Source organism: Pelodiscus sinensis, chromosome 3 (assembly GCF_052426305.1).
Source record: "Pelodiscus sinensis isolate ZL-2025 chromosome 3, ASM5242630v1, whole genome shotgun sequence".
Taxonomy (NCBI): Eukaryota; Metazoa; Chordata; order Testudines; family Trionychidae; genus Pelodiscus; species Pelodiscus sinensis.
The window spans coordinates 22847518-22874908 of NC_143054.1; the positions used below are offsets into that span (position 1 = coordinate 22847518).

General features: G+C 42.2%; 1 protein-coding gene across 2 annotated transcripts in view; it reads left to right on the forward strand.

Annotated features, from left to right (window-relative positions):
• The window catches only part of SMC6 (structural maintenance of chromosomes 6), a 118013-nt gene that overhangs the window by 9452 nt on the left and 81170 nt on the right, over positions 1-27391 (forward strand). For both annotated transcript variants that reach the window (XM_075923451.2, XM_075923452.2), the window contains exons 4-13: positions 4991-5096; positions 6144-6280; positions 8337-8398; positions 16469-16549; positions 17101-17202; positions 17448-17567; positions 17678-17776; positions 21889-22035; positions 23174-23262; positions 25289-25453. In XM_075923451.2, coding sequence (XP_075779566.1) covers positions 4991-5096; positions 6144-6280; positions 8337-8398; positions 16469-16549; positions 17101-17202; positions 17448-17567; positions 17678-17776; positions 21889-22035; positions 23174-23262; positions 25289-25453 — 1108 coding nt within the window. The remainder of the gene's footprint in view (positions 1-4990; positions 5097-6143; positions 6281-8336; positions 8399-16468; positions 16550-17100; positions 17203-17447; positions 17568-17677; positions 17777-21888; positions 22036-23173; positions 23263-25288; positions 25454-27391) is intronic.

The window sequence follows — 27391 nt, forward strand, 5'->3', positions numbered from 1 at the left end:
CTCTGCCCTCTGGGTTTAAACTGTCATTTGTCTCTCAGTTATCCAATTCTATCTAAGAAAAATCTTCTACATTGGTTAAATGTCTGTCCTAACTTTGCACTCTGTACCATGGTGAGATGGTCTGTTAGCATAATAATTGTGTATCAGGAGGACTTTATTTTTAAAATAAAGGGTGATTATGTGAGTTTAGGTGTTGATCTAGTGTTTAGAGCAGGGCTACTCAACACACGGCCCGTTTGTTTGCGGCTCGTGGTGCGGTTTGGGTTTACGTGGGGCTCAACATGCGGCTCACAGGTGGGATCTTTTGAACATGGCTTCTACTGGGAACATGCTCCACAATGGCGAGTCAATATAATGGTCTTCTGTTGATATACATTTTAGTAGTAAAATTCTGAGACTGTCATTGCTCATTAAAAGTGCTGTCATATGGGTGGAAATCGGGTAAATATTGCATTTTATTAATATCAGCAGAACTGTCTTAAATGGGTCTTGCATGTTTTGTTACCTTGCCCTTAATCTTTGTATTTATGCCTGTGAGTGTGAAAAAAACTATTTGCATGTATACTTGAATGTATATGCAACCACACTTAAGTTGTGGCCCTCAGGATGTTCTGGGAATATCATTGTGCCTCCCTGGGCTTCCAAAGTTGAGTAGACCTGGTCTCGAGGATTCATGGGGTTGTTTGTTTTATAGGTTTTGAGATTAGTGGTGATGTGTGGGAGCAATATACAGGTGTGAGTAATATTGATTCCTTTTGATTTAGTTTTTCATCATCATATGTGAATTGCATTGTTTGCTGCTTTCAGGCAGTACCTAAAGTGCAGGGCTTTTGTAGTTTTATTAGATGTAGGGATGAGACTGAGCTCCACCCTCTTGGTATTATTACTGGTATTTGTCTTCTATTTGTGTACAACTTAGTACAATAATAGGGCTGTTAACTGTAATTATGATAAGATATTAAGGATTAATTGCAGGTTTTATTGCACTGCTAATAAAATATCAGTTTCTTTATAGTGAAAGTGCAGCTTACAAATGTAGATTTTTTTTTAAATATAACTGGATGTAAAAACAGAACAGTGCAAGAGTTTAGAGCCTACAAGTCCCACTCAGTCCCACTTCTTGTTCAGCCAATCACAACGACAGACAAGTTTGTTTACATTTCTGGGAGATAATGCTTCCCACTTCTTATTTACAGTACCACCAGAAAGTGAGAACAGGCGTTCACGTGGGACCTTTGTAGCTGGCATTTTAAGATATTTGTGCCAGATGTGCTAAACATTCATATGCAGCTTCATGCTTTGGCCCCCATTCCAGGGGACAGGCTTCCATGCTGATGAAGTTCACTAAAAATGTGTTAACTAAATTTTGTGCATGAACTCCTTGAGAGAGAATTGTGTTTGTCTCAGACTCTGATTTACTCACATTCTGCCGTATGATTCATGGTACAGTAATCTCAATGATCACTCAGCACATATTATTCATTTTAAGAACATTTTCACTGCACATTTGACAAGATGCAGAGAAGATAACAATGTGAGATTTCTAAGGCTCTTGACTCAAGGTTTAAGAATCTGAAGTTCCTTCTAAATTTTGAGGGGGATCAGGCTAGGGGTGGAGATAGGGACAGCTATCTAATATATTTCAGAGAGTTTGTTTAGGTGTCTGTGTCTGTCCCCCAACCAGGGTATGTGCACCCTTCCCCAAGTTGTGCCCATTGTAGTTTCAGTGGCTCTGGACAGGCACTTCTCGCCTAGCCCTAAGCTGTTGTGGTGAGAGAGAGTTTGGGTAGTCCTCTCTTCCGCAGAACAACCTTCATATTGTACCCTCCATCCTCAACCCCACTGCAGAACAATAATTTACATGAAGGTAAAACAAAATTTATTTGAGTTAAGGACACGCGCAACACTAGGTAAATCTTTTAGTATTATATGTATAGGTCAGATGGTTAAAGCAGCTCATTAGAGTAAATACTGGTTATATGTTTTGTTACAATATTGCAATATTGATACCCACTGACCCTTTGATACATGTGCATAAGACCATACAAATTACCGCATGTATGTCAGCATAATACAAAAGTGCATAAGTGGCATTATACCGTAGAATAAATTGAGGGACACAGGCTAATGCAGTTACAATACATGATAAGTAGAGAGCTTTCATATACATATAGAGCTTTAGCTCACTGTTCCAGTATAACACTGATTTTGTAATTATGTGACCTTCAGAACTCATATAGTTATGGAAGAATGTTACAATACAGGCAGTCCCCGGGTTACGTACAAGATAGGGGCTGTAAGTTTGTTCTTAAGTTGAATTTGTATGTAAGTCAGAACTGGTACATATTGTAGGGGAAACTCTAGCCAAACATTTCTCCAGAGCTCAGTTTTATTCTCCCACACCTCACTTCCCTCAGTCCTTTATTCTCAAGCTGAGGTGTCTGCTGAGAGAAGCCGCTCTGTCTCTCCTTGGTCTGCTGGGCGGGGGCTGGGTGGGGGGGGGGGCGCTAGCTTGCATCTCCCTGGTCTGCTGGGGGGAAGCAGCTAGTGCGGGGTTACCTCACCCCGTTTGTAAGTAGGGATCCGATGTAAGTTGGATCCATGTAACCCGGGGACTGCCTGTATTACATATTGAAAAAGCATTTACCTCATCACACTAACTTTCTGTGAGTTGCTGGCCAGATAATCACAGAATGGAAGATCAATCACTCAGAGCTGTAGGTATCTAACCTTATTTAGAAGCATACCCAAGCATACTTTAAATAAAACAGGAAAGACCGTCTTAACATTTGATCTTTCAGTTCCCTGTGACTTATCTAAGTCCGTCTGATCTGTCTACTAGATCCCGTGTATACTGCTGCTACGTCTTGCTTTTTCTTCTTTTTTTCTACTTTGCTTTCCAATCTTCTGCTCTCCTTGATCTTCTACTTGGCTGCTTGTTGTCTTCTCCTATCTTCTAGTTCTCTCGTCACTTTGTCTCCCACACCACACCAAGTTTGTCTCAGCTGGCATTATATACAGATTCTGGCCTTCTTTGATTGGTTGACCAAGCTGAGTGCCCATACCCATGCTGCTTCCTGCATCTCTCATTGGCCAGGAATGGCAACTCTCAGCTAGTGGGGGAGTGCCTGTGAACTATCAATGTACAGGGTGTCCCTGCTATAAGTAACCCTAGTATACATCCATTCCGCACTAAAGACATTGACTCTTGTAGGAACTGATGTTATAAGTCCTCCAATTCGCCACTCTTAAGTCACGATTTGCACAAATAGAAGTCAGCGATGGGGAAAAAATTACCTGCTTTAAGTTGTTTTGCTAGAAGTCCAAGATTTTTGGAATGTATCTTGGACTTGCAGTGAAGACAGCCTGCTAAATAAAATGTCTTGCAGCCCGCCAGAGCACTACCCTAATGAACCACATGTTGCCCATCGCTGTTCTAGAGATAATCCTTAGTACTACTATGAGTGCAGGGGACTGAGTTAGATGACCTCTCAAGGACCTTTCTTTCCAGTCCTACTGTTCTTTGAGTCTATGGAACTCATTTCAAAAGTATGTCAAGTATGCCCTAAAATAAGTGTTCTTACATGTATAGAACACGACATATTTTATGTTTACCTTCTTCAAGTGGACAAAAGAATTGTTATAATACAAAAAATGGTACACAATTGGTCAGCTCACTATTTTCAGAATAAATCTGAAATTTACAAAAACTGAGAACTTTATCTGGTGCGTGCATTGTCTTAATTATTGTTCTCTAAAAATTGCATTGTGGTTAGAAGTAAAAAGTATGAACTAAACTCTTAAATATTAAGAAAATAATTCTTAAGCATATTTTTTATCTTCATTGGGTTAAAATTCATTATTTTTTTCTAATCAGTTCTTGAGTAAGGTATAATTTAAATGACTGGTGTTAAATTAAACATTTAAAATTGTCTTGTGCATTTCACTTGGACAAACATAAAAACTATTCACCTCTGCACGCATTTCAAATCACTTTTGCTCTCTGTGTGCGCTGTACTAGAGTAGCACTGCAATGTTTGGATTGCAGAAAAATCTCATATAACTTGAACCTCTTCAATCCAGCAATGCTGGTAAACAGGTTTTGCCAGATTAAAGATTTTGCTGGGCCAGCAGGAGAGTGAGGGGGAATGCTGGTACGGCACTTACCTGGTACACTACATTCCCTGCTGCTCCCAGGCACTGCCCCTTGCCGCTATGGGAATAGCAGGGGGAAATCCTGGGCAGAGCATGTCATTCTGCTGCCATTCCCAGAGTACGGAGGGTGTCGTGTACTTAAAATGATGATCTTTGAAAATTTGTTGTTGTTCTGTAAAATCTTTTACTATGATTTTGGAAAAAAAATACAGGAACACCTCCAGTACTTTCCCAATTCTGGAGATTGACTACTTGAACTTTACGTTACTTATTAACGTTGGGAGACAAAATTAGAGAGATTCTTTTCAACTCAATGTGAATAAATTCATAGAATCATAGGGCTGGAAGAGACGTCATGAGGTCATTGAGTCCAGCCCCCAGCCCAAAGCAGGGCCAATCCCAACTAAATCATCCGAGCCAGGGTTTTGTTAAGATGAGACTTAAAAACCTACGGACGGAGATTCCATCACCTCCCTAGGTAACCCATTCCAGTGCTTCACCACCCTTCTAGTGAAATAGTTTTTCCTAATATCCAATCTAGACCTCCCCCACTGTAACTTGAGACCATTGCTCCTTGTTCTGCCATCTGTCAATACTGAGCTCTGAAAGCTTTTAATGGAATAAAAACAGGAAAAGCAGTCAATATTTTGCCCACTTGGAATGAGTGGTGTGTATGCATATCATGTCTTTTACAATAAATATTCTTGAAGTTTATTTTCAGTTTTATTAGTCTTACTGAGATGTGCAAGTTTGGCTAAAATTATATACTCTGTAATTGAACTGTGTAGATAGAAGACAGAACTGTTTTATAACAACTGTTTATTTGCTTTTTCAGGTGGGAAGAGTGCTGTATTAACTGCTCTTATTGTTGGCCTGGGGGGAAAAGCTACCACAACTAACAGAGGATCTTCTTTGAAAGTATTTGTGAAAGATGGACAGACGTAAGTGAAACTGTGTATACATGAGTTTCAGAAGTTAGTTTGATGTTAAAGTTAGTTTGGTCCACTAAGTTAAAGTTCTTAGTTTTCCTTTTTGCTTTATTTGGCCTTTTATAGAACATCAGGATGAAAAACATTTTTAAAAGTATAGAAATATGTGGTTTTAAAATAACAAAAATTAGCAGGTTAGACTTCAGCGTGATATCTGAAATTACTATGTTTTTTAAATTAATTTGAAATGTAATCACTACAATTCCTACATCATTGCCAGTCTGCAGCCTATGCTTTTACATATATTTAGATTTTCTATTAACATTTGAAAAGGCTTTAAGTAATGTGTTATGTTTTACAATGATACTAGGGATGTTAGCATGTAGTCATTTGAATGATAAATTGATAAGCCTGGTATTATCAGTTAATCTTAATGACTACATGCACCCTCTCCCTTTGCTACCTCTGTAGCAAGTTAGCAAGGTTGGAGGCGGGAGCTGGTGCATGTGAGGAGTTGGCTCTCCGCACATGCCAGCTTCCGCGGAGCTGCCTTCCCCCGCATTGCTGCCTCTGATATAAGGATGTTAGAGTGGTTATTTGGTTAATCAAGTAGTTGATAGAATTTGTATCAACTACACAATTATTTGATAAGGGCTGCTCTGCAGATTTGTGGCGGGGGTAGCTCCTGGAGCTGACGTGAGCCAGGACTGAGCAGTCCTGGCTTGTGCCAGCTCTGGATCACTGTGGCTCTGCATTTTAAATGTAGTAGGAGCCATAATGATCCTGTACTAGGGTTGCCAGGAGTCTGGGTTTTACCGGGACAGTCCGGTAATTGTGTCTTCTGTCCAGTTTAAAAAAAAAAAAAAGATGATGATGATACTGGACATGCAAAATGTCCAGTATTTTCTTTTTTTCTCGGACGGAAGACCAGCGGGGAAATTTTTCCCCTGCCACGTCTGTTGCTTGTGGCCTAAACAGGAGTTGAAAATCTATTGTTGAAAGGTATATTTCTTTATCTTGAATGCCTCAAACTCCTTTTGAAGTTAATATTTATTTTAGTTCTGCAGATGTTTCAATAACATTAAGAAACCGAGGTAAAGATGCATTTAAACCAGATGTATATGGCAGTTCTATTACTGTGAATCAACACATTAACATGGATGGAAGTCGTAGTTATAAACTCAAAAGCAAAACAGGTTTGGCAATACTATATTTTCATTTTTATAAAATACTTTCATATCTATGCTGTCTTTCATTTGTTTGTGAAGGATTGGGTACTTCCCATGAGGCAATGAACTGGGGATGTTAAATATTGGTTAATTGAATAGTTAATTAACCTCATGAATTCTTATTGGTTACTCAACTATTCTATAGTCCCTTTATGTGGGGCCAGCAACCAGTGTGGGTCACATCCTGAGTGTCAGTATAACTGTTGCTTGCTAGCCGCACTGCACTCCATCCTTGGTTGCCGCTTGCAGGGAGACCTCAACACATTCCCAGTCATGAATTTTCACAAAAACATTTATTCTGCATTGTGTAGTCCTCTCCTGGATGGTTCAAATATCAGAGGTTTGTTGCTCTTGTAAGGGGCAGTTTGATTTTTAACTGGAATTACCCAAACAATTCATTTGAACCAAATCAGTAGATCAGTTTTGATTAAATAAACTTGCTTTATACTTTAACTGCAAAAAGTTGTTTGAAGACAGTACAAGTATAAGATGTTAGTCAGAAATTATTACAAAGGAAACACAGATAAAACAAGGGACTAGTAGTAACTAAGACTTAAACTAAACATTGTTCCAACCCTTCTAGGGTTGTTAGAGTTTTAACCTGTTAGGAGCTAAGGTTAAACTCTAGGAGATAAGGTGGTGCTTATTGGTTAATATTATCAGTTAAATTCTGCCCACTTGGGCAGTCAGCTCCATAAACACCCCTCTCCCCAGCCTCCCTCCCCCCATATCACCCCCCTTTTGCAGTTTTAGAAGCTGGAAGGCTCTGTCCCAGCTGCAGATCCCACAGCGAAACCTCCCCAGGAGCGGGGCCAGCAGCCCCTGCCAGCCTGGCTTCTGGGGAGGTGGCTTCACTGCAGCAGGGAAGCTACCTCCTTGGGAGTGGGGCCAGCAGAAGCTGGCATCTCTACTCATAGGGAGGCTTCATTGCAGGCTCTGCAGCATAAAGCTTAAATAAGCTTTATGCTGCAGAGCCTGAGCATGTAACTCCTAAGATTTTTAGCAGTTATGTGGTTACCTTTTTAACCAACTTCTTACATCCTTAATGCTTATCACAGGTTCTCAGCAACATAGCCCACCGAAATTTCGGGTCTGAACCCCTCCCAAAAGCTGGGTCCTTTGTCAACTTAAATAAAAGAGTGAGAAAGATAGATGGGGGGGGGGGGGGGGTCCTGAGGGAAGCAGAGGAAGGGGTATACTCCTCATTTTTGTAATCTGGTCACTCTATGAAATGCATTTATTGAGCATTACCCCTAGATAAAGTTCCTTTCCACTCTGAGGACAGAGACATAGAAGTCTTGATCGGGGTGGGGAACCTTTATTGGGTTGGGGGCCACTGACCCACAGAAAAATCAGTCAAGGGCCACACACAAGTGAGAAGCAAAAAACCAAACAAACCCACCCTCACTGACATGGCCCCTGAGTGAGAAGGAGAAAGACATTCGCCTCACAATGAGACTAGGGGGCCCAGGCTAGTAGATTTTGTGTGCTCCAGACCCATAGGGAGGCAGCTGTGGGGCTGGAAAATCAGCACGGGCTCCCCAGTGTTGGGGGGAGCCCTGAGCCTCCAGGCTGAATCTGGCCCCCAGGCCTGAGGTTCCCCACTCCTGCTCTTAGTGAAAGAGCATCCGTATTGTTTGTTGAAATGTATATTGTTCTCTTCCTGCTCCGCTGCATTACCAAAAAATGGCTACTTGACAGGTTATTGCTAATCAAATTTGACACCTGACCAGAGATGGCAGGTTGTCTTTTGTTTTGAGAAACTGATTGCCACTCGCCTGACCTGTCTGGTTGCACATTTCAGTCATATTTTCAGTTCAAATATACAATGTTGCCATATATGTTTCAGTGTCTTATTTTTGACTAGTGAGCTATTAGTTTTCAGGTGCTGTCTCACAAGGCATATTTTGTACGAAGATTCTGAATACAGTGGTTCGTTTAGTATAGCAGGATATTTTTTGTAATTACCTATAATTTTGAATATAAACTGATGTGAGCTTTTTATTTCATTTTATGCCTTTAGGGACATTAATTTCTTCTAAGAAAGAAGAACTCACTGCAATACTTGATCACTTTAATATACAGGTAATTGCTGAAATATTTGTTAGAGTTCATCATAATTTAATACTTTTGCTTGTAAGGCAAACTGAACATTTTTTTATAAAAAAGCATGACTGAGGGTATTAGTACTTTTATACTAATACAGTGCTGCATCAGTTGACATTCAATATCTTAATAGTAGTGGCTAGAAACTCAGGTTTGTAAAGGAAAAACAGAAAACTTTAATTCTCCTTTGAGTGGTGTTTCCGTGGATACTCCGCTCTGGGTGCTGGTGCGTCTTCATGCCGGTGACTGGAGACTTTTGTAGCAGTTTCTGCCGCGCACGTGCCATGGCGCCCCCTTGTGTCATTGGTGTTTGTTAGGTGCGCGCATGGGGTGCGGTCCCTCAATTCCTTCTCTGCTGTCCTCGGCAGCAGATAGAGCCTATCTCTCTCCACCTTCCTATCCCCCCGCCCCCCCCAAAAAAACCCAACCAGCAGAAAAACCTGTTATTGCCCTCAGTTACCTCACTTTTCCAAGTTTTAGGCCCCTACTCTGCTCCAGTATCCCTTCCCCCCAATTTTTTTTCTTCGCGGCCTGCCGCTTTTCACCGTGCCTCTTGCTGGGATACCCCAGCTTCAAAAGCTGTAAGTCGTGCTGGGATGCTATGCCTGCTTCTGACAGGCACTCAAAGTATGTAAAGTGCCTTGGGGAGTCACGCCAGACACAAAAATGCCCCCACTGCTCAAAATTGACTGCCAAAGCATGCCGTGACTGAGCCAATAGGCTGAAGACCTTATTGTATGAGAAGTCTCTCCAACCGTCTTCAGAGGACACCCCAGCAGGCCCAAAATCTGTTTCCCAGCCGAAAGGTATGGACATAATTCATCCCTCTACTTCTGGCGCGTGCTCTCAAAAACAGACCTGTCTCCAGCCCGATCTTTACCCTTGGCACTGACAGCCGCAAGGGTCAGCAATGTGGATAGGCCTGGCACATGGGGCACAGCACAGTCCAAGATGTCGGTACTGCATAAAAGAGCACACTCAGAGCCCAAGCAAAGGCAAGTGGCACTGTGGGTACCAACCACTCAACAAGGGGACCATAGGGACCGCTCGGCACTGAGATATCTTCAGTTGGCATCTGCATTGTTGCCTAAGAGGCCCCATGCCGAGATGCCATCTCCAGGTCAGACAGCGCCGCCAACACCATTGGCACCGAGCAAACCTCAGACCTTGGCACCGTCTCAAGAGCACTCACAACCTGAATCTCCAGCCAGGAGTCACACGCCAATGGCACCGATATCACCAGGATCCTCCATATAGTAGGTGCGCTCACGTAGATCATATAACCACTCACGTTCCCCATGCGAAGTGGGCACCGACTCTCGGAGTAGATTCTCCTCCCAACATTCCAGCCTTGCCCACAGACCTCCTTCTTGGCAGCCTGGGCAAGATTTTTGTACGTGCCACCGCCACCACTCCTACCATGGTATGTGCAACATTACAACTACCCGCCACTGCCATACGCTGGACAGTGGCAACCAGGATGGGGCTCACATCCCCCTAAGGAGAGGCACCACGCTGCTCCTTCCACACCATCCAGACCACCACTTGCTTCCCTTCAACTTATGACTTCAGCTACAGAACCTAATTCCCCTGCTCATTCTGACGTAGAGGACTCTCTGTCAGAAGGCGAGGACAGGTCCCCACCAATACCCCACCATCAGGGAATGACTCTAAAAAGTTCCAAGATCTTTTTAAAAGAGTAGCTCTGGCATAAGAGCGTGACCTACAAGAGGTACAGGAAAAACAGTACCGCCTTCTGTGAACACTACAGCTTCCTAACACTTTCAGAATACTACTCCCTCTGGACGAAGCTATTATGGACCCAGCAGATACCATTTGGCAGACCCCCACTTCCATTACTCCTACCAACAAAAGAGCTGACCACAAATATTTTATTCCACCAAAAAGAATGGACTTCCTTTTTACTTATCCCCCACCAAATTCACTGGTAGTTGATTCGGTCAGACACAAACCCAGACAGCCTAACATCAGGTCGACAGCATACGACAAGGATAATAAGAAAATTGACATTATGTATCATAAAGTATACTCCTCTGCTACCTTGCTCCTCAGAGCAGCAAATTACACCGCTGTCACAGACTGTGACCATTCCAGCTACTCAAAACTGCAAGAGCTTACGCAGCACCTACCAGAGCACAAAAGACCGGTACTTCTCAGCATCATGCAAGAGGACCATACAGTTTCTCGTACCACCCTTCAGTCCGCAATGGATGTAGTGGATAAGGTGGCATGGATCACAACATCAACTGTTGTGATGTGTAGAATATCATGGCTCCTGGCATCTGGGGTCCCGAGAGAACTACAGCAGAAAGTCGAGGATTTACCCTTTGATAAAACTAATCTATTCGCTGCAAAAATGGATGAAGTACTGCATTCCAAGAAGGACTCCCGCATCCTGAGAATATACTCCCCCATTTAAAAGAACCAGGTATAACAACTACCAAAGACCAAGAGAGCCATACAGACAACAACCCAGGTATGACTTCCACCAAAAACAAAGACCACATCGCAGACCACAGTGCCAGCAGCAACTACACTTGGCATCTACCCAACCACTGACATCCAAACAACAGATTTGAAGATTTGGTCTAGAGCCAAAAAGCCAAAGCCACCTCACTTACAATCACATTACCAACAAACTACCCACAATTCAACCACCGTCTCCGCCCTTTTTTCAGCAGTGGGCTCAAATAACATCGGACAAATGGGTCTTAGAACTCATTCAACATGGCTGTGCCATCCCCTTTACCTTTCTGCCTCCCACCCACCCTTCCACTCCGTCCCTTTTCAGGGACCCCTCTCACGAGACCCTCTTCGAGCAAGAGGTGCTTCATCTCCTACGATTGGGTGCCATAGAACAGGAACCAACAGAGTTTCAGGGTCGAGGGCTTTACTCAACCTATTTCCTAATGCAGAAAAGGAGTGGAGGATGGAGGCCTATACTGGATTTAAGAAAACTCAACAAATACATCGCTTACCACTGATTCAAGATGGTGACCGTGGCAACAATAATCCCTTCATTAGATCAAGGAGACTGGCTTTCAGCTCTCAGCCTCCAGGATGTGTACTTCCACATTACAATTCATCCCGCACACAGACGCTTTTTACGATTCATAGTGTGCCACCAATATTACCAATATAGAGTGCTCCCCTTTGGCCTTTCAACGGCCCTCAGAGTGTTCTCCAAAACTCTGTCAGTTGTAATGGCCTCACTATGGTGTCACAGGATCATGATATTTCCATACTTAGATGATTGCCTGATAAAGGGTGTGTCTTTCCAAGAAACGAAGAGCAGGATCAGTACTGCTACGAACTTCCTGCTCAATCTTGGGTTTCACATGAACTATGTTAAGTCCACGCTCCACTCAATGCAGAGGTTGGAGTTTATAGGAGCTCTCATCAACACTGTGGTGGCAAAGGCTACGCTACCCGCACAAAGGTTTGATTCCCTGTGCAACCTCATCGCAGTGGCACAGGTGACCCCGGCCATTACAGTTCGCAAATGGCTGAAATTTCTCAGACACATGGCATCCATAGTGTTCGTTGTCAGGCTAGAAAGGCTCCACATGAGATGCCTACAGTCTTGGCTAGCCACAACCTACATGCCATCCAGAGACACTCTCTCTAAGCTAGTTACCATTCCACCATGGGTCCTCAACTCCCTTCAGTGGTGGATGAATCCACACAATGTGCTAGCTGGAGTGCCATTCCAACAACCTACCCCCACACTTACTTTGAAGACCGATGCATCAGTCCTTGGTTGGGGAGCCCATTTGGGAACCATCACAGCCCAAGGCAAATGGTCCTGTACAGAGCAAATGTTTCATGTCAACCTTCTAGAACTACGAGTGGTACAGTTATGCATGCCAACACTTCCTACCCCATATAGTCCGCAAGTTCATCACCGTAATGACAGACAAAACCACGTGCATGTATTGCATCAATCGGCAGGGAGGTGCACGATCCCTGTCCCTATGTGTGGAGGCCCTCAACTTATGGAATTGGTGCCTGACTCACCAGGTTACCCCGATTGCGTCTTACCTTCCAGGTGTACTGGGGTACTCAGGGTTGTGGTAGATGCCCTAAGTCACAGGTTTTACAACCAGCACGAATGGGAGTTAGACAAGCATGCACTTAATCACGTATTTCGCCAATGGGGTCAGCCAGACATAGACCTCTTTGCCACCAGAAACATCCGGAAGTGTCACCTTTATTGTTCCAGAGCAGCTTTCTCCATCAGGTGGGATGCACACCTCCTCTATGCATTCCCACCCTTTCCAATCTCCACAAGGTCATCAGCAAGATCAGAAGAGACCAAGCTCGAGTGATACTTATTTCACCAGAGTGTTCCAGGCAAACATGGAATCCTTATCTCCACAGAATGACAATCGCAGATCCATGTGCCTTCCTGCCTCAGCGCAACCTCCTCTCCCAGAATCATGGGAAGAATCTCCATCCAGAACCCCACAAACTTCACCTCCACGCCTGGCTCCTTCATGGTTCCAAAATGCCAAAAACACCTGTTCAGAAAGAGTGAAGGAAATACTGATCAACAGTAGGAGACAATCCACCAGGAAAATGTACCTTTACAAATGGAAGAGATTCTCCCACTGGCTCAAACGATCTCACACTACATCCCCAGAGACTGTCCCTCTCCCCCTCCTACTAGACCTTTTTTACACCTTAAGCAATCGGGCCTCACTCGTAATACTATCCGAGTACATGCAGCTTCCATAGCAGCTTTCCATCGCACCGAAGAAGGTGCTTCTTTCCTCGCCAATCTGATCACCAGGAGATTCCTTAAAGGTCTACAAAATTCTTTTCCACCCGTTCGTCGACCAGTTCCTATCTGGGACCTGACTCACGTACTTAAGAGCTTGACAAAACCATCCTTTGAGCCGCTAGCGACTTGCTCCTGGTCATACCTATCGATGACCGTCTCCTTTCTGGTCGCAATAACCTCTAGCATGAGAGTGAGCGAGCTCACCGTCCTGATGGCAGATACGCTGTACACAGTATTCACCAAGGACAGAGTTACACTCTGACCCCACCCTAAGTTCCTCTCCAAAGTTCTTCCCCCTTCCACATCAACGAACCCATATACTTACCTGCCTTTTTTTCCCAAGATGCATGCTGATCCCATGGACGTTGCCTGGCACACCCTCGATGTCCGCAGAGCACTTGCATTCTACATCTACCGGACAAAAGCCTGGCAAACATCCCCTAGGCTCTTCCTGTCTTATGCAGAACGATCCCAGGAACAAGCAGTCTCTTCACAGAGAATCTGTAAGTGGATTTCCTTATGTATCCACACATGCTATACCCTCCATAATAAGTACCTACACGGAGTCATCAAAGCTTATTCCACCAGGGCAGTGTCTTCCACTATGACTTTCCTCAGCAATGTTCCCCCTCAGGACCTCTGTAACGCCACCATGTGGTCATTAGACCATAGATTTGCACAGCATTACACTCTCTCCTCTTCCATTGCATCATCTATGGCAGCAGGACATGTAGTACTATCCTCAGTAACCAACGCAGGGCTCCAAACCCACCTCCACGGGCCAACAACTGCTGTGTAGTCACCCAGAGTGGAGCACCCGGGGGGGGACACCACTCGAAGGAGAAGGAGTTACTCACCTTGTGCAGTAACGGTAATTCTTTGAGATGTGTGTCCTTGTGGGTGCTCCACTACCCTCCCTCTTTCCCCTGCTTTGGAGCCCCATGCTCTAACAGCATGAGTAGAGAAGGAACAGAGGGACCGCACTGCGCGCGTGTCTAACGGACACCAACAACACAGGGGGGTGCCACAGCACGTGCGCGGCGCGGTGGAAACTGCTAGAAAAGTCTCCGGTTGCCAGTGTGAGGACGCACCAGAACCCAGAGTGGAGCGTCTACAGGGACACACATCTCGAAGAACTACCATTGCTGCACGTAGTGAGTAACTCCTTCTTCTCAGAATACAAATTTGTCATGGATTTTGGATAAGCAAAATAAGCAAGCCACATGTGACCCGATGTTTAGGATTCAGGCATGCAGTTACGGGAATTCCCAGCTAACATGTTGATTTCTGTTATTTCATCCAGACTGTAGAACCTCTGAATTATGAACACTAGAGTTATGAACTGGTCAGTCAACCACACACCTCATTTAGACACATAACTATGCAATCAGGCACCAGCAGAAACAAGTAATCAAAAAGATGTACAGTACTATGTTAAACGTAAACTACTAAAGAAAATAAAAGGAAAATAGCATTTTTCTTCTGGATAATAAAGTATCAAAGCTGTGTTAAGTTAATGTTCAGTTGTAAACTTTTGAAAAAAATACCATATTGTTTTGTTCAGAGGTACAGACATTTCAAAGTCACAAACAACCTCCATTCCCAAGGTGTTAGTAATTCTGAGGTTCTAATGTAATTAGATTTCATTATAATATTTTGTTTAGTTTCATTATAATATTTTGTTTATTTAGGGTCTGAATATCATTCTGTTCTAGTAGAGACCTTTTTGTTTAATTTTCATCCTCTAAGTCAGCGGTTCCCAAACTTTTCCAGATGGGGACCCATTTTGACAATTCAGGAAGATTTGGTGACCCAAGGCAATTCAAAAATGGGGAGGAGGGAAGGTGGAGCCACCTGGGGAGACACCTGGCGACCCTTTTGAAATATAATGGTGACCCATATTTGGATCCTGACCCATAGGTTGGGAAACCCTGCTCTAAGTGATTCAGGAAAGAATTATATGTATTACTGTGCACTAAGGATGTTGAAATGCGGGTAAACCTGTAACTGCTGAAATTTTCAGTAGTCACACATTTACACATGGGGGCAGCTATGTAGGAGCTGATGCGCGGGGAGTTCTGGCTTTTAAGCTGACTCCCTGCATGTACCTGCTCCCGCCTGCACCTCAGCACTACTACCTCTGTATCTGAACGTTTAATGTATTAGAACAAAAATACCTTGCAATGGTGGCTATGAACGTGCCATGCAAACCGCTGTTCTCGCCTTCAGGTGGCATTGTAAATAAGATTCTGGAAGCATTATCTCTTGTAAATATAACAAACTTGTTTGTCTTAATGATTGGCTGAATAGGAAGTAGGACTCAGAGGACTTGTGGTTTCTAAAGTTTTGCATTGTTTTGTTTTTGAGTACAGTTATGTAACAAAAATTCTACATGTGTAAGTTTCGCTTTCATGATAAAGTGATTGCATCATGGTACTTGTAAAAGGCAAACTGAAAAATACGGTTTATTTTGTTTTACAGTGCAGATATTTGTTATAAAAATAATAAAGTGAGCACCATACACTTTACATTCTTTATTGTAACTGAAATCAATATACTGGAAAATGTAGAAAAACACCCAAAAATATTTCATAAATTTAATTTGGTATCCTGTTTAACAGTACAATTAAAACTGTGATTAATTGTAATTAATTTTTAAATCACAATTAATTTGAATTAATTGCATGCATTAACTGCAGTTAATTAGCAGCCTTAAACTTAACATAATAAATTTTGTACTGATTTTATTGGAATTTCCATGCCAAGAATAATTTTGGGGATGTGTTGTATGAGTCATGGACCTGAAAGTGTAGTCTTATCTCTACTTCTCTCATATAGAATTCTGGATAAATCATGACACTCCATAGCTGTTTAGTATAGTCTATTTAATTATACCAAACCATATATCTAACACCACCTCTTCACACGTACATTTTTACCTTCATTTCATTTCTTAGTAACCCAGTGTTCATGTCTTAAACCCTTCTTGCCACAGTGGTACTACTCTTTTACCTTAGTGTGTGCTGCCTTTAGAAGACTGCGCTATTAATTAATGATTTAATGACCAAGAAGACTGAACTCCTTTTTCTCCTTTGATGTGGCTCATCTAGATCATGACCTAATGCATTTATCAAAGGAATCTAGGAAAAATAGAGACTTCATTTCCCTTTTCTGTTGATGTGCTTTCATTAATATTAACTGAGTTTAAAATACTTATTTTGTTTATAAATTATTTGCTGTTATAGGTGGATAATCCTGTGTCTGTTTTAACGCAAGAAATGAGCAAGCACTTCTTACAGTCTAAAAATGAAGGTGACAAATACAAGGTAAGTTAAGCAGGATCTATGGCATTTGGATAAAATGTTGCAGAATACAGTTCCTGTTGTAATTTTTAGTTTTTAAAACTTGTGAAATTGTTGCATGCAATTGAGGGAAAGCAGCATTATAGTTAGAAAAATATGATTTAAGTATGTTTGTTTTAAATTTGTATAAAGAATTTACAAGTGGCATTTGAAATTTTTTTTGAAAAAGAGTTAGTCTGAATTTGACCGTCTCCAGAACTATTGCAAAGCTTACTTTTACTTCCGGTCCTGTGATGAGATGGCTATGGTAGGTCTGTGTAATGATGCTGTGGGGCTATGGAGACAGTATAGGGAGGTTAGTTTCTTTTTATAGTTATTTTATTTGTTGTGCTATTGCAGGGTTTTATGATTTGATGTGGTCTGTGGTGTTTAATGCAATATTTTAATGCTTACTGTTCAGGATGATCAGAATATTGTATGGGTGCATGTTTTAACAAATTAAAAAAAAATACGTACATACACTTTACACAGTCTTACAAAGCAGAAATTTGTATCTCTCTCTTCTTTGGTTTTAGTTCTTTATGAAAGCAACCCAGTTGGAGCAGATGAAAACTGATTATTCATACATTATGGAAACTAAGTCAAGAACTCATGACCAGATAGAACAAGGAGTAGGGGTATGTAAAGATTGCAGTTACTACACTCAAGGGCACTGAAATAATATAAGAAATACAGATATTACTCATTCTGAAATGCAGTTGCAGCGTAAATTAACTATCAACTTGTCACATGATTTAACTGGATTTCTTAAATTGATTATTCTGAGTCAATTTAAATTTTTAAAAATTATCCTTCTAAAATTCCAAATTAGAACAGTAGTTCTTCGTATACCCTTAACATTTGAATCTTTTCCTTTTTTTAGCTTCTTCAAGAACGTAGGCAGGACTTAGTCGAGAAAGAGGAACGTTACAAAAGTATTGCGTTCGTGAGTGAAATGCAAAACAATCTAGAGGATTTGAAACACAAAATGGCTTGGGCAGTGGTAAATTTCTTGTTAGAATATCTTTCTTGAACTAAAGTTCACTTAAATTAATTTATCTTCAAACTATCTTGAATGATGTGATACATACTTGACATTTTTTAACATTTTAGGTGAATGAAACTGAAAAAGAAATGAAACCAATCAAAGTCAGTATTGATAATGAGGAAGGACGTACTGATAAGCATGACCAGAAGCTAAAGGAATGGCAGGTATGGTTGTTTTAAACAACATGTTAATTTTATGTTTAATATGAGAGCGTATTGCAGTGAAATCTCATAATAAATAAAGCTGATAATCAATATTATTGAACTGCTGCTTTTTCGTTGATGGTGGAAAATTAACTCTTTGAATGTTACAAATGATTATAAATGAAAGGAGTGAGTCAAGTTGATTGGGTACCCTATCCTTAGTGTTAACTAATAAGACAGTACTGTTAATAAAGGGCCATAAGGTAACTTTGTGAGGATAGCATATTTGACATGCATGTGTTAATTTATAATTTAAAAAGCTGATTTTTTAAAAAAAAATTCTTATGTATATAATTTGTTCCAGGTTTATTGTTTGATACCATTGTGTTCAGGGATGAAAGGGCTTTTGAATATCCTTTCAACCCATTTCTTGATGACATTTTATCAAAATTTCTACCAGCAGAATACTTGAAGTTGGGAGGTAGATGGATGGACAGCAAGTCTCCCCGCCATGTCACAGAGAGTGACATCATTTAAATTCTGATTCTGTGTATTTTTACTAGTCAGTAGACTCCTTCCTTACTTTGCTGTTACAAGCATGCCCTTGAATTGCTCCCAGACTATTCGGTGTCTTTGTTCTAGAGGAGCTGGGAAATCAGTTTAATTACATTTATAAATGTCCATTGTTAAGTAGATTATCAGAGCTGTCTACTCAGTTTCTTCCTGTTGTAGCCTAAAGAGTCACATCTAAATAGCTATCGTTATTTATAGACTATTGATTAGCAGTCTGAATTTTCATGATCAGTTTAGTGCTTGTTGACCCTTCCAGTGTGTGTCAGTCCAGTTCATTGAGGACCAACACCAGGATGAGAAGATAGCAACCACACAGAACAAACTGAATCATAAAGTTTTTTGTTTTGTTGATTCACTCAATGACTTTCTAGGAGATTATGTAGATCACTGAGAACCAAATTAAGATATTCATCACTGGCCTATTCAAAATTGGTTATTTGAATGTTACATTTAATTTTCTTCTATGTAGATTCTTATACAATACTTATTACAATAGTATCGAGTGCCTTCCAGTAGTGTATTAAACAACGTGAATAACATTTGTCCGTTATGTTAAGTCAGCATAAGCAAATTGAGAGCCAGAGTCTGCTGATTAAAGGCATATTTATTTCACAGACAAATAATTCCTTGACTCATGTAGAGACTAAATTAATCTTTCATGACACTGGAACTTTCAGATGTGTCAAGAGAGGGACCTGATGAATCATCTTTTCAGATAATGCACATAGAAAATCTGTTCCATCCTGGATATGCAAAACATTGCTGGTTTTTGTGTGTGGTTATGGGTCCATTAAAATCCCTCATCTCTCCGCCCCCCAACACAGCAAAGCACTTCCTTATCACTGAAGATTACATATGAGCCAAATATACATTTTTTAAAAGGACAATTTTAGTTACTTTTTCACATGGAGTATTTCGGTAGTCTTAAAAGGCCGTCATCTTAATGTCATTTCTGTCTGTAATATTTTGTACACTTATCACGAATCTCAGAGGGTAGCCATATTAATCTTTATCTGAAAAAACAACAAGAACTTTTGTGGCACCTTAAAGACTAACCTTTTATGGGGGAAAAAATGTATCCGACAAAGTGATTTTTAACCACAAAACTTATGCCCAAATAAACCTTAGTCTTTAACATGCCACATAGCACTGCTCACTGTTATTACAGTAATTGGTTTGGTTTGTTTATTACCTTCCTCAGCACTTAGTGTTTGATCAGTTTCATGCACCTCTCCCAATGGGTCTTCTGTGCCACAGAGATGAGAACATATCCTAAAATTTTTAAAAAAAAGTAAAACCACAAGAACGAAGGGCACAGAAATAGATGTACTTGGAAACTACTTTTAGTAAGGCAACCACCATCTGGGACGTCTCTTATAGTAGACTGGGGCACAGTCGTTGCATCCATCTCCGTTTCCCCTTGTCTAGCTATTTAGGGTATGTCTTGACTACATGGTTTGTTTGTTTTTTGAAAAAAAGTGGCCTTTTTTTTGGGGGGGGGGGGGATTCCCCTCAGAGTCAATTCCCTGCCTGTGAGTCAATGAGCAGTTCCTTTTCTGCACTGGTTCCAAAGCAACACTCTTAGGCTGCCATCTGGGAAAATGACCAGGCTCATGACTTTTCTGCCCCAAACACAGTCCAAATCTCACTCCATTTCAATCTGTTCGCACTGGCTGTCTATGCGAGGAAGGTCATCAGGCTAGGATCCTTCCTGATTGTCAGGGAGCTTTCATCTGCCCCTCTCCTTGCTCATTCAGTGTGTACAGGCAGTCCCCGAGTTACGCGGATCCGACTTATGTCGGATCCGCAGTTACGAACGGGGCTTTTCTCGCCCCGGAGGACGGGAGCAGCGGGACACCCAGATGCGCTGCGGTCCGCCGCCCCCATCCTCCGGGGCGAGAAAAGCTGCTCCCCGTCTCCCTGGTCTGCAGGGAAACGGGGAGCAAAGCCTTGGAGCACGTCCGCAGCGGGACAGCCCGGGCACGCTTGAGCTGTCCCCCTGCAGGCGTGCTCTGCGGCTTTGCTCCCCGTCTCCCAACCAGCAGACCAGGGAGATGGGGAGCAAAGCCTCGGAGCACGCCCGCAGTGGGACAGCCGCGGAGTGCCTGGGCTGTCCCGCTGCGGGCGTGCTCTGCGGCTTTGCTCCCCGTCTCCCAGGTCAGCAGACCAGGGAGATGGAGCAAAGCCGTGGAGGACTTGGGCGGTTCCGCCACCCCGTCTCCCTGGTCTGCTGGGGGGGGGGGGGCAGCTAGTGCCCCCCCTCCCCCCCCCCAGCAGACCAGGCTTTTCTTGCCTACCCCTGGGGTAGAGCAGCTGGGGGCTGCCGGGTTGGTCCCGCAGCGCCGCTCCAGACCAACCCAGCAGCACCCCAGCTGCTCTGCCCCAGGCGTCCTGATTCAGCCGCTGCTGGTCAGTTTCAGCAGCGGCTGAATCAGGACGCCTGGGGCGGTGCTGCTGGGTTGCTCCAGTAGCGCCGAGGAGCCGCGCTACTGGAGCAACCCAGCAGCACCCTGGCTGCTCTTCCCCAGGCGTCCCCAAGTCAGCCGCTGCTGAAACTGACCAGCGGCTGACTACAGGAAGCCCAAGGCAGAGTTGCTCTGCCCCAGGCTTCCTGGAATCAGCTGCTGATCAGTTTCAGCAGCAGCTGACTTGGGGACGCCAGGGTTTCTTAAGTTGAATCTGTTTGTAAGTCAGAACTGGCGTCCAGATTCAGTCGCGGTTGAAACTGATCAGTTTCAGCAGCAGCTGACGCCAGTTCCGACTTACATACAGATTCAACTTAAGAACAAACCTACAGTCCCTATCTTGTACGTAACCCAGGGACTGCCTGTATTCTCAGGCAGTTCTTCTCTGCGTGTTTCCTTGCTTTTTTGAGGAAATTATCATTTCCTCCTCCCTATATTTATTTTATATGTCCCAGGTGCCTTCCTTTAACTTCAGCTGGGAGGCAGCTAATCAGTCACAAGTGCTCTAGACCCAGTTCTTTATTAAAGGAATTAGTTACCTTGTGAATCTACTTGAGAATCTACTACTTCTTTTTCTCAGAGTTTCTGGTTTCTAGTGTTAAGAATATGCAGAGCCCAATATACTTTCAATTTTCTCACAAACCCCATATTTGGTAACTCAAATGAAGTAAATTTTGTCAGCCTTCATTAAAAACAACAAAGCATTTTTTTTCAACTCAAAGGATAACTACTTTTTATATGCTCCATGGGTTAACTTATTTATATCTTCTGATCAGTGTTCCCTCTAAGCTGCAATGCAGCACAGCTTCATAGGTGATTAATCAGCCCTGTCCAGTCAGTCAGCTTCCTGCAGGGAGCCCTGAGCCTCAGACTGGGCGGAGCTGGTTAATCAGTCACCTGTGAAGCTGTGCTGCCATGAAGCTTAGCAGGCACACTGCTTCTGATGTCACTGTGAAATTTTTTTGTGGTGGTGGGGAAATCACCTCAAATAGCTAGCTTCAAGTTTGTGTCAGATTCTCCTGGTTAAAGAGTTGTGGAAATAAAATATTTTGTTTAATTATGTAAATCCATACATTCTCTCTGTTTTGCTATAAGGTCAAATTAAATGAAGCAGAAGAAAAGTACAAGGCAATCCAAGATAAGTTAGAGAAGATAAGTGAAGAAGCACAAGCATTGCAGCCCCAGTGTGTTTGTTTGAAAGCTGATGTACAAGCAAAAAGAAAAGCATACAACGAGGCTGAGGTTGGTGGAAAAGCACATTTTCTAAGCTTGTAGTGCTAACAGTGTTGTTTTGGAAGATATGTTGTAGTTCAGCTTACTTTGTGGAAGTTCTATAGCCTATGTATGTAGGTCATCAGATTTGATGATCACACTGATCCCTTCTGTTCTTAGAATTTATGAAAAAGTCCCTAGTTGTGCATTGAGCTCTGGCCAGGTGTTCTTCATCTATGCAGAGGCCCACTGAAATCATAGGGACTTCAATGCAAGTGCACTATGAGAGAGCGGAAGGAGTGAGAGGGCTTTCTGCCGGAGACTTGAAGCCTGAAGTAGGCTTGCTTAATGAGCTAACCAGATGCATCTGGCACAGTGTTCTCTCTAAGCTGCATGGCAGCACAGCTTCACAGATGATTAATCAGCCCTGCCCAGTCAGAGGCTCAGAGCTCTTTGCATGGAGCTGACTGATTGGGTAGGGCTGATTTAAACACCTGTGAAACTGGGCTACCTGATCTGGTATGGGGTGGGTATTGGAAGCAAATGGTTTCTCATGAGAGAACCGAATCAGTTGTTTGAGGGAGCTTAACTATAGGATGTCAGCTCTGAGTAGGACAGCTGCAAGCCAAGCCGCAGCTTGGTGACACGTAGGAAGTCATTTATAAAACAAAATTAAAATAAAATAAGACTAAAGGAAAGAACCCTTTGTGTCACCAAGCCTCTGAGGTAAGTGCTGTGCCTTATTTTCTGAATAAATCCACACTCCTATAGTGGTGGCAAATGGCTAAGGAAATATATGAAGTATCTTTAAAAGGGGTTTTCCAGTCAGAAGAAGTTGCATAGGGGCAAAACACTCATTCACATGGAAGCTTCCACCTGAATTGAGCCAGTTGTGGGATCAGGGCTGTAGTGTGAACATCTTTCATAACAGAACTAAAGACTGAATGGCTATTGGGGCCTCATTAACATAATTTAAAAAGGAACGATAAAATTATTAGTGTGAAATTCAAGCATTACTCTTCTGCTGCAATGTTGCAAAATGGTAAATCAGATATTAGTGTTTGTCTTCAGATAAATAGTAGCTGTGTAATTTATTCTTTCGTGAAGACCAAGTAAGCCAAAAATAAATAAGAATGAATATATTATATATTACTAATTTTCTTGATAGGCACGTTATAATCGTTCTAGAACAGAATTAAAGCAACTAGAAAAAGACGATGAACAGTTATGGAAACGAATTGAAGAACTGAAGACTAGGTGAGTGTGACCAGAGTGTTTGTAGTACAAATCTGAGTTATTGAAAGAATGAGCTCTTTAGACTTGGATGATCCAATATCTCCATTTACAAAAAATCTAGTTTCCAACTAGTAATGTTAAAATGCGAGTAATTAAGTAACTATATAACTGCTGAAAAATTTCAGTGGTTACATGCGGGACAGCAGATGCATCTGGGAAACCAGCTTTTTGAGGCTTCAGAGGCAGTAACGAGGGTCGGGGAGACTGTTCCCTGAGAGCTGGCTTTCCATGTTTTACTGGGAGCCTGCATCTAACTATGAAAGTTAACTGATGAGCCCAGGCTCAAACATAATTTGTTTTTTATTACTGCATAATCTTGCTTAAAATGCAAAATAGAAAAATATTGAAAATTTTGTTGTGATGTGTGTGTGTGTGTGTGTGTGTGTGTGTGTGTGTGTGTGTGTGTGGTAAAACACTTGAAAAAACGTGATCAGTTTCTACAGAAATAAAAATAGATAAATGCTTTGTTCTATATTGCACAGCTCAGTAGATAGCCATAATTGGCATTCTGAGTTTCTTAGACGTAGACCCTCCTGTGACAGGTTGGACTCCTTTGGGATGTCATTTGATGCTTTGAGATACCACTGAGTCATCCTGTTCTGCCAGCTGGGTCCACTTAACTTAGTTATGTTGGGCCCGACTCACGAGCCTCCCCCAGCCATGTACACAGGCAGAGCTACACCCAGCTTCAAAATGATATGGACACAGATCAGCTCTTGGAAGGCTCATCTTAAGGGACTTGTCACAGCACCAGATGTCCACCTTGCTTGGAGTACAAACTCAAAATAAGAAATTTGCCCTCTCCCTAAATATGGAGGTAAGTATGCACAACTTCTAGCCCCCTCCCAGATAGAAATGACATAAACTTGGTTATATTAAAAACAAGAAATAATTTTATTCAGTACAAAAGGTGTATTTTAAGTAGTTAGAGGTAGCAAACAGAACAAAGCAAATTCCTAAGAAAATAATTCAAAGCATTCAAACTAAGCTTGAGTCACTCAATACATCAGTTACAAATAATAATTCCTAACCCTACATGTTGTTTCAGGGTTTCAAACTTCTTCTCAGGCCAGAGTTATCTTGCTAGCCTGGGTCCAGAGTTCTTCCTTTTCTATTTGAGACTTTTTTGTTTTCATGTGTTTTCAAGTATCTGGAGAAGAAGCAAAGTGAAGAACTTTGTTCTCCTCCTGCCTTATATAAGATTTCCATAAGGTGGGAATCTTTTGTTTCATTTCCCCACCTCCTCCTGGAACAATTCAGCAGTTCAAGATAGAGGTTAGTATCAGATGACCTGGTCACCTGACTCTGTAGTTTCACCATGTCCATACGTTAGTCAATTTGGAGCCTCCAGAGGAAGGTCAAGACTTTTCACAGTTCATTGTCCTCACTTATGGATTTTCAATCCTGTCTGGCTTTCCAGTTGTTGTATCAGAAGTGTTAGCAGTGGGTGGTCTCCCAAATTAACACATATGAAATACAAATACAGTAATTAATATTTCTAACTTCAGATACAAAAATTATGCATGCAAACAGGTTTATCATATTCAGTAAATCAATACCTTTCTGATATTTATTTGGTCTAAAGTACATCTCAGTAGTCATATAAATAGTATCTTATTTTCATTAAGTATATGAAATGTAATGTCACATTCAGCTTAAGTTACCACTCCTCTGTGTCTAATTGCCTGCTTTTCTTAGTTTATTGTGGAACTGTTTAGTTTTGTTTTAGGTAAGGCAGCTGATATCAGCCAGATTTTGTGGTCATGATACCAAATGGATCTTGCATTTAGTTAGAAAGTGTCACATGCAGGCCAGACAATAGACAGGCTTTTCAGCTGTTGAATATTGTTGGATGTGCTTGCTTAATAAAACTTGTTAAATGCTAAAATGTATGTTTTAAACCATTGTACAGTATTTTTGTTCTTTTTATGGTTGTACATTCTTTGTGATTTTAAAATGCTGAATTGTTGTGTCTCTATTGTTGTAGCGCTGATCAAGTTTCAGAGTATGAAAAGTTGGAAAGACAGAAAAAAATAGCCCAGTTGAAAGAGCAATTAAGGATGGTCCATGATCAAGAGATCATGCTGGTTCAAGAGATGGATCAGTTTCAGCAGGCTATCTACAAATGCAAGGAAGATCATGGTAGACTTAAGTAAGTTTAACTTTGTATTTAACATTGTCCAAATTTCTTTCCTACTGGTGACAATAGATTGTGCTTCATTATTTATATTTCATAGTACTCCATGCAGCATTAATCTTAATTTATTTTGTGGTCCTAATTCTCAAAAAGCATCTTGTGATGTGGTATTTTTGTCTATTATCCACAGTGAGACTAAATTAGAAAATTCTCAGCACAAAGTACAAAATGTGATGGTATTAAAGGTGAAATGCAGTTCTACAATTAAAATCCGATTTACTCCAAAACAGTGAAGATTAAAACCATTGTTTTCACAAGACAATAAATTATATTAAAACTAAATTTTAAATTACAATGAAGTTTAAGGCCCAAACGATCTATAATTTACTAAAATCATGTAGTTTCATTCATTTAAAAAAATGAAACTACAGGTTGGAACTCTCTGGTCCAGCACCTTCGGGACATGACTAGGTCTGGATGAGGGATTTTTCCCATACAAGAGAAGGCCCTTTCTGTGCCGCTGCGCCCCGCCCTCCCCCCTCCCTCCCCCTGCCGGCTACCAGCTCATCTCACCTCCCACCCCCACCCCGCCAGCTCTGATGAAGTCCCTGGCCTCTCAACTGGCTCCCCCGACCCTCCAGCCCCCCTTTCAACTCCGTACTACTACCCCTTGCTTCCTACCAGGCAGTCCCACCACCTCCACAGGCTGGGTTTCCACTGCTGCACCATGCAGCCCTGCTTCTGCTGTGTGTCTGGCTCTTGCTGGCCTACTGGGCAACCCTAGTAGGGATGTTAAAATGTGTTTTTATTTTTGTAAATATGTAACCGCTGAAATTTTACATTTTCATTCAGGTTGAGGGAGCAGTTGGGATCTGGTTGTCCATGAGCACTAGCTCCTGCTTCCCTGTTCTCCCATCCCTGCTGCTGCCTTTGTATCGGATGTAGCAGTGCGGGGGAAGGTACCGGCATCCACAGGCACTGGCTCCATCCTGTCCCCTTCCTTCTCCTGCTGCTCCCTCTATGGGAGGCAGCACCCCAGGGACGGGTATGAGGCTCTGCAAGAGCTGGCATGTGCGGGGAGCTGACGCTCTGTGAGCACTGGCTTCACCTCTTTTCATCCCCCATTTTGCTGCCTCTGATACCGAGTAGGCATGTAAGTGTGTAGACTGCTACACAATTAACCAATAAGCCTAGGCTTATTGGTTAATCTTGTTGACTACATGTACAAATCCTCCTTGCTGCCTCTGATACAGAGGCAGCAAGTGGCGTGAGGTGGGAGCCAGTGCCATTGAGGAACCTGCAGAGTTGCCTTGCCCTCAACCCCTTGCCGCTTCCCACAGAGGTGGGGAGAGGGTGGCAGGTAGGGGCCAATGCTTGAGGGGAGCCAGCTTAAAAGCGGGAGGAGGAAGGGGAGACTGTACTGGGCCCTCATGGACAGGGGCTGCTGCTGCCCCCTCTGCTGCCTCTGTATCAATAGAGAGCAGCCCAGGGTGGCAGGGGCCTCCCTAGAAGTGGGACCAGAGCACACTGACTGCTGGCCCCACTCCCAGAGACTATCCAATAGTCATGTAACCGTTAAAATTTGATGAGGTTACAGGACTATTTAATTACATGTTATTTAACATCCCTAATTAATATTCCTTAATTCCCACTAGCTTACCTCTACATTACATTAAAATTTGTTTTTTTGTTGTTGTGTTATCTAGAATGTCATTTCTGGAGTACACTGAATTCCTAATTACGTTCACAACATGATTCACACTTGAATCCTACTGATATTTCCTATACAATTGTACATCATTTGTATATGTCTACCATTTATGAAATGGTGATGATCATAAAATAAAGGGTAGAACCATATTTATAAATTGTCTTGATCAAACTTCTTCTGATAAACTCACCTGTAGTCATGTTCATATTTTAGCTTACACTTTCTTGAGTTCACACAATATC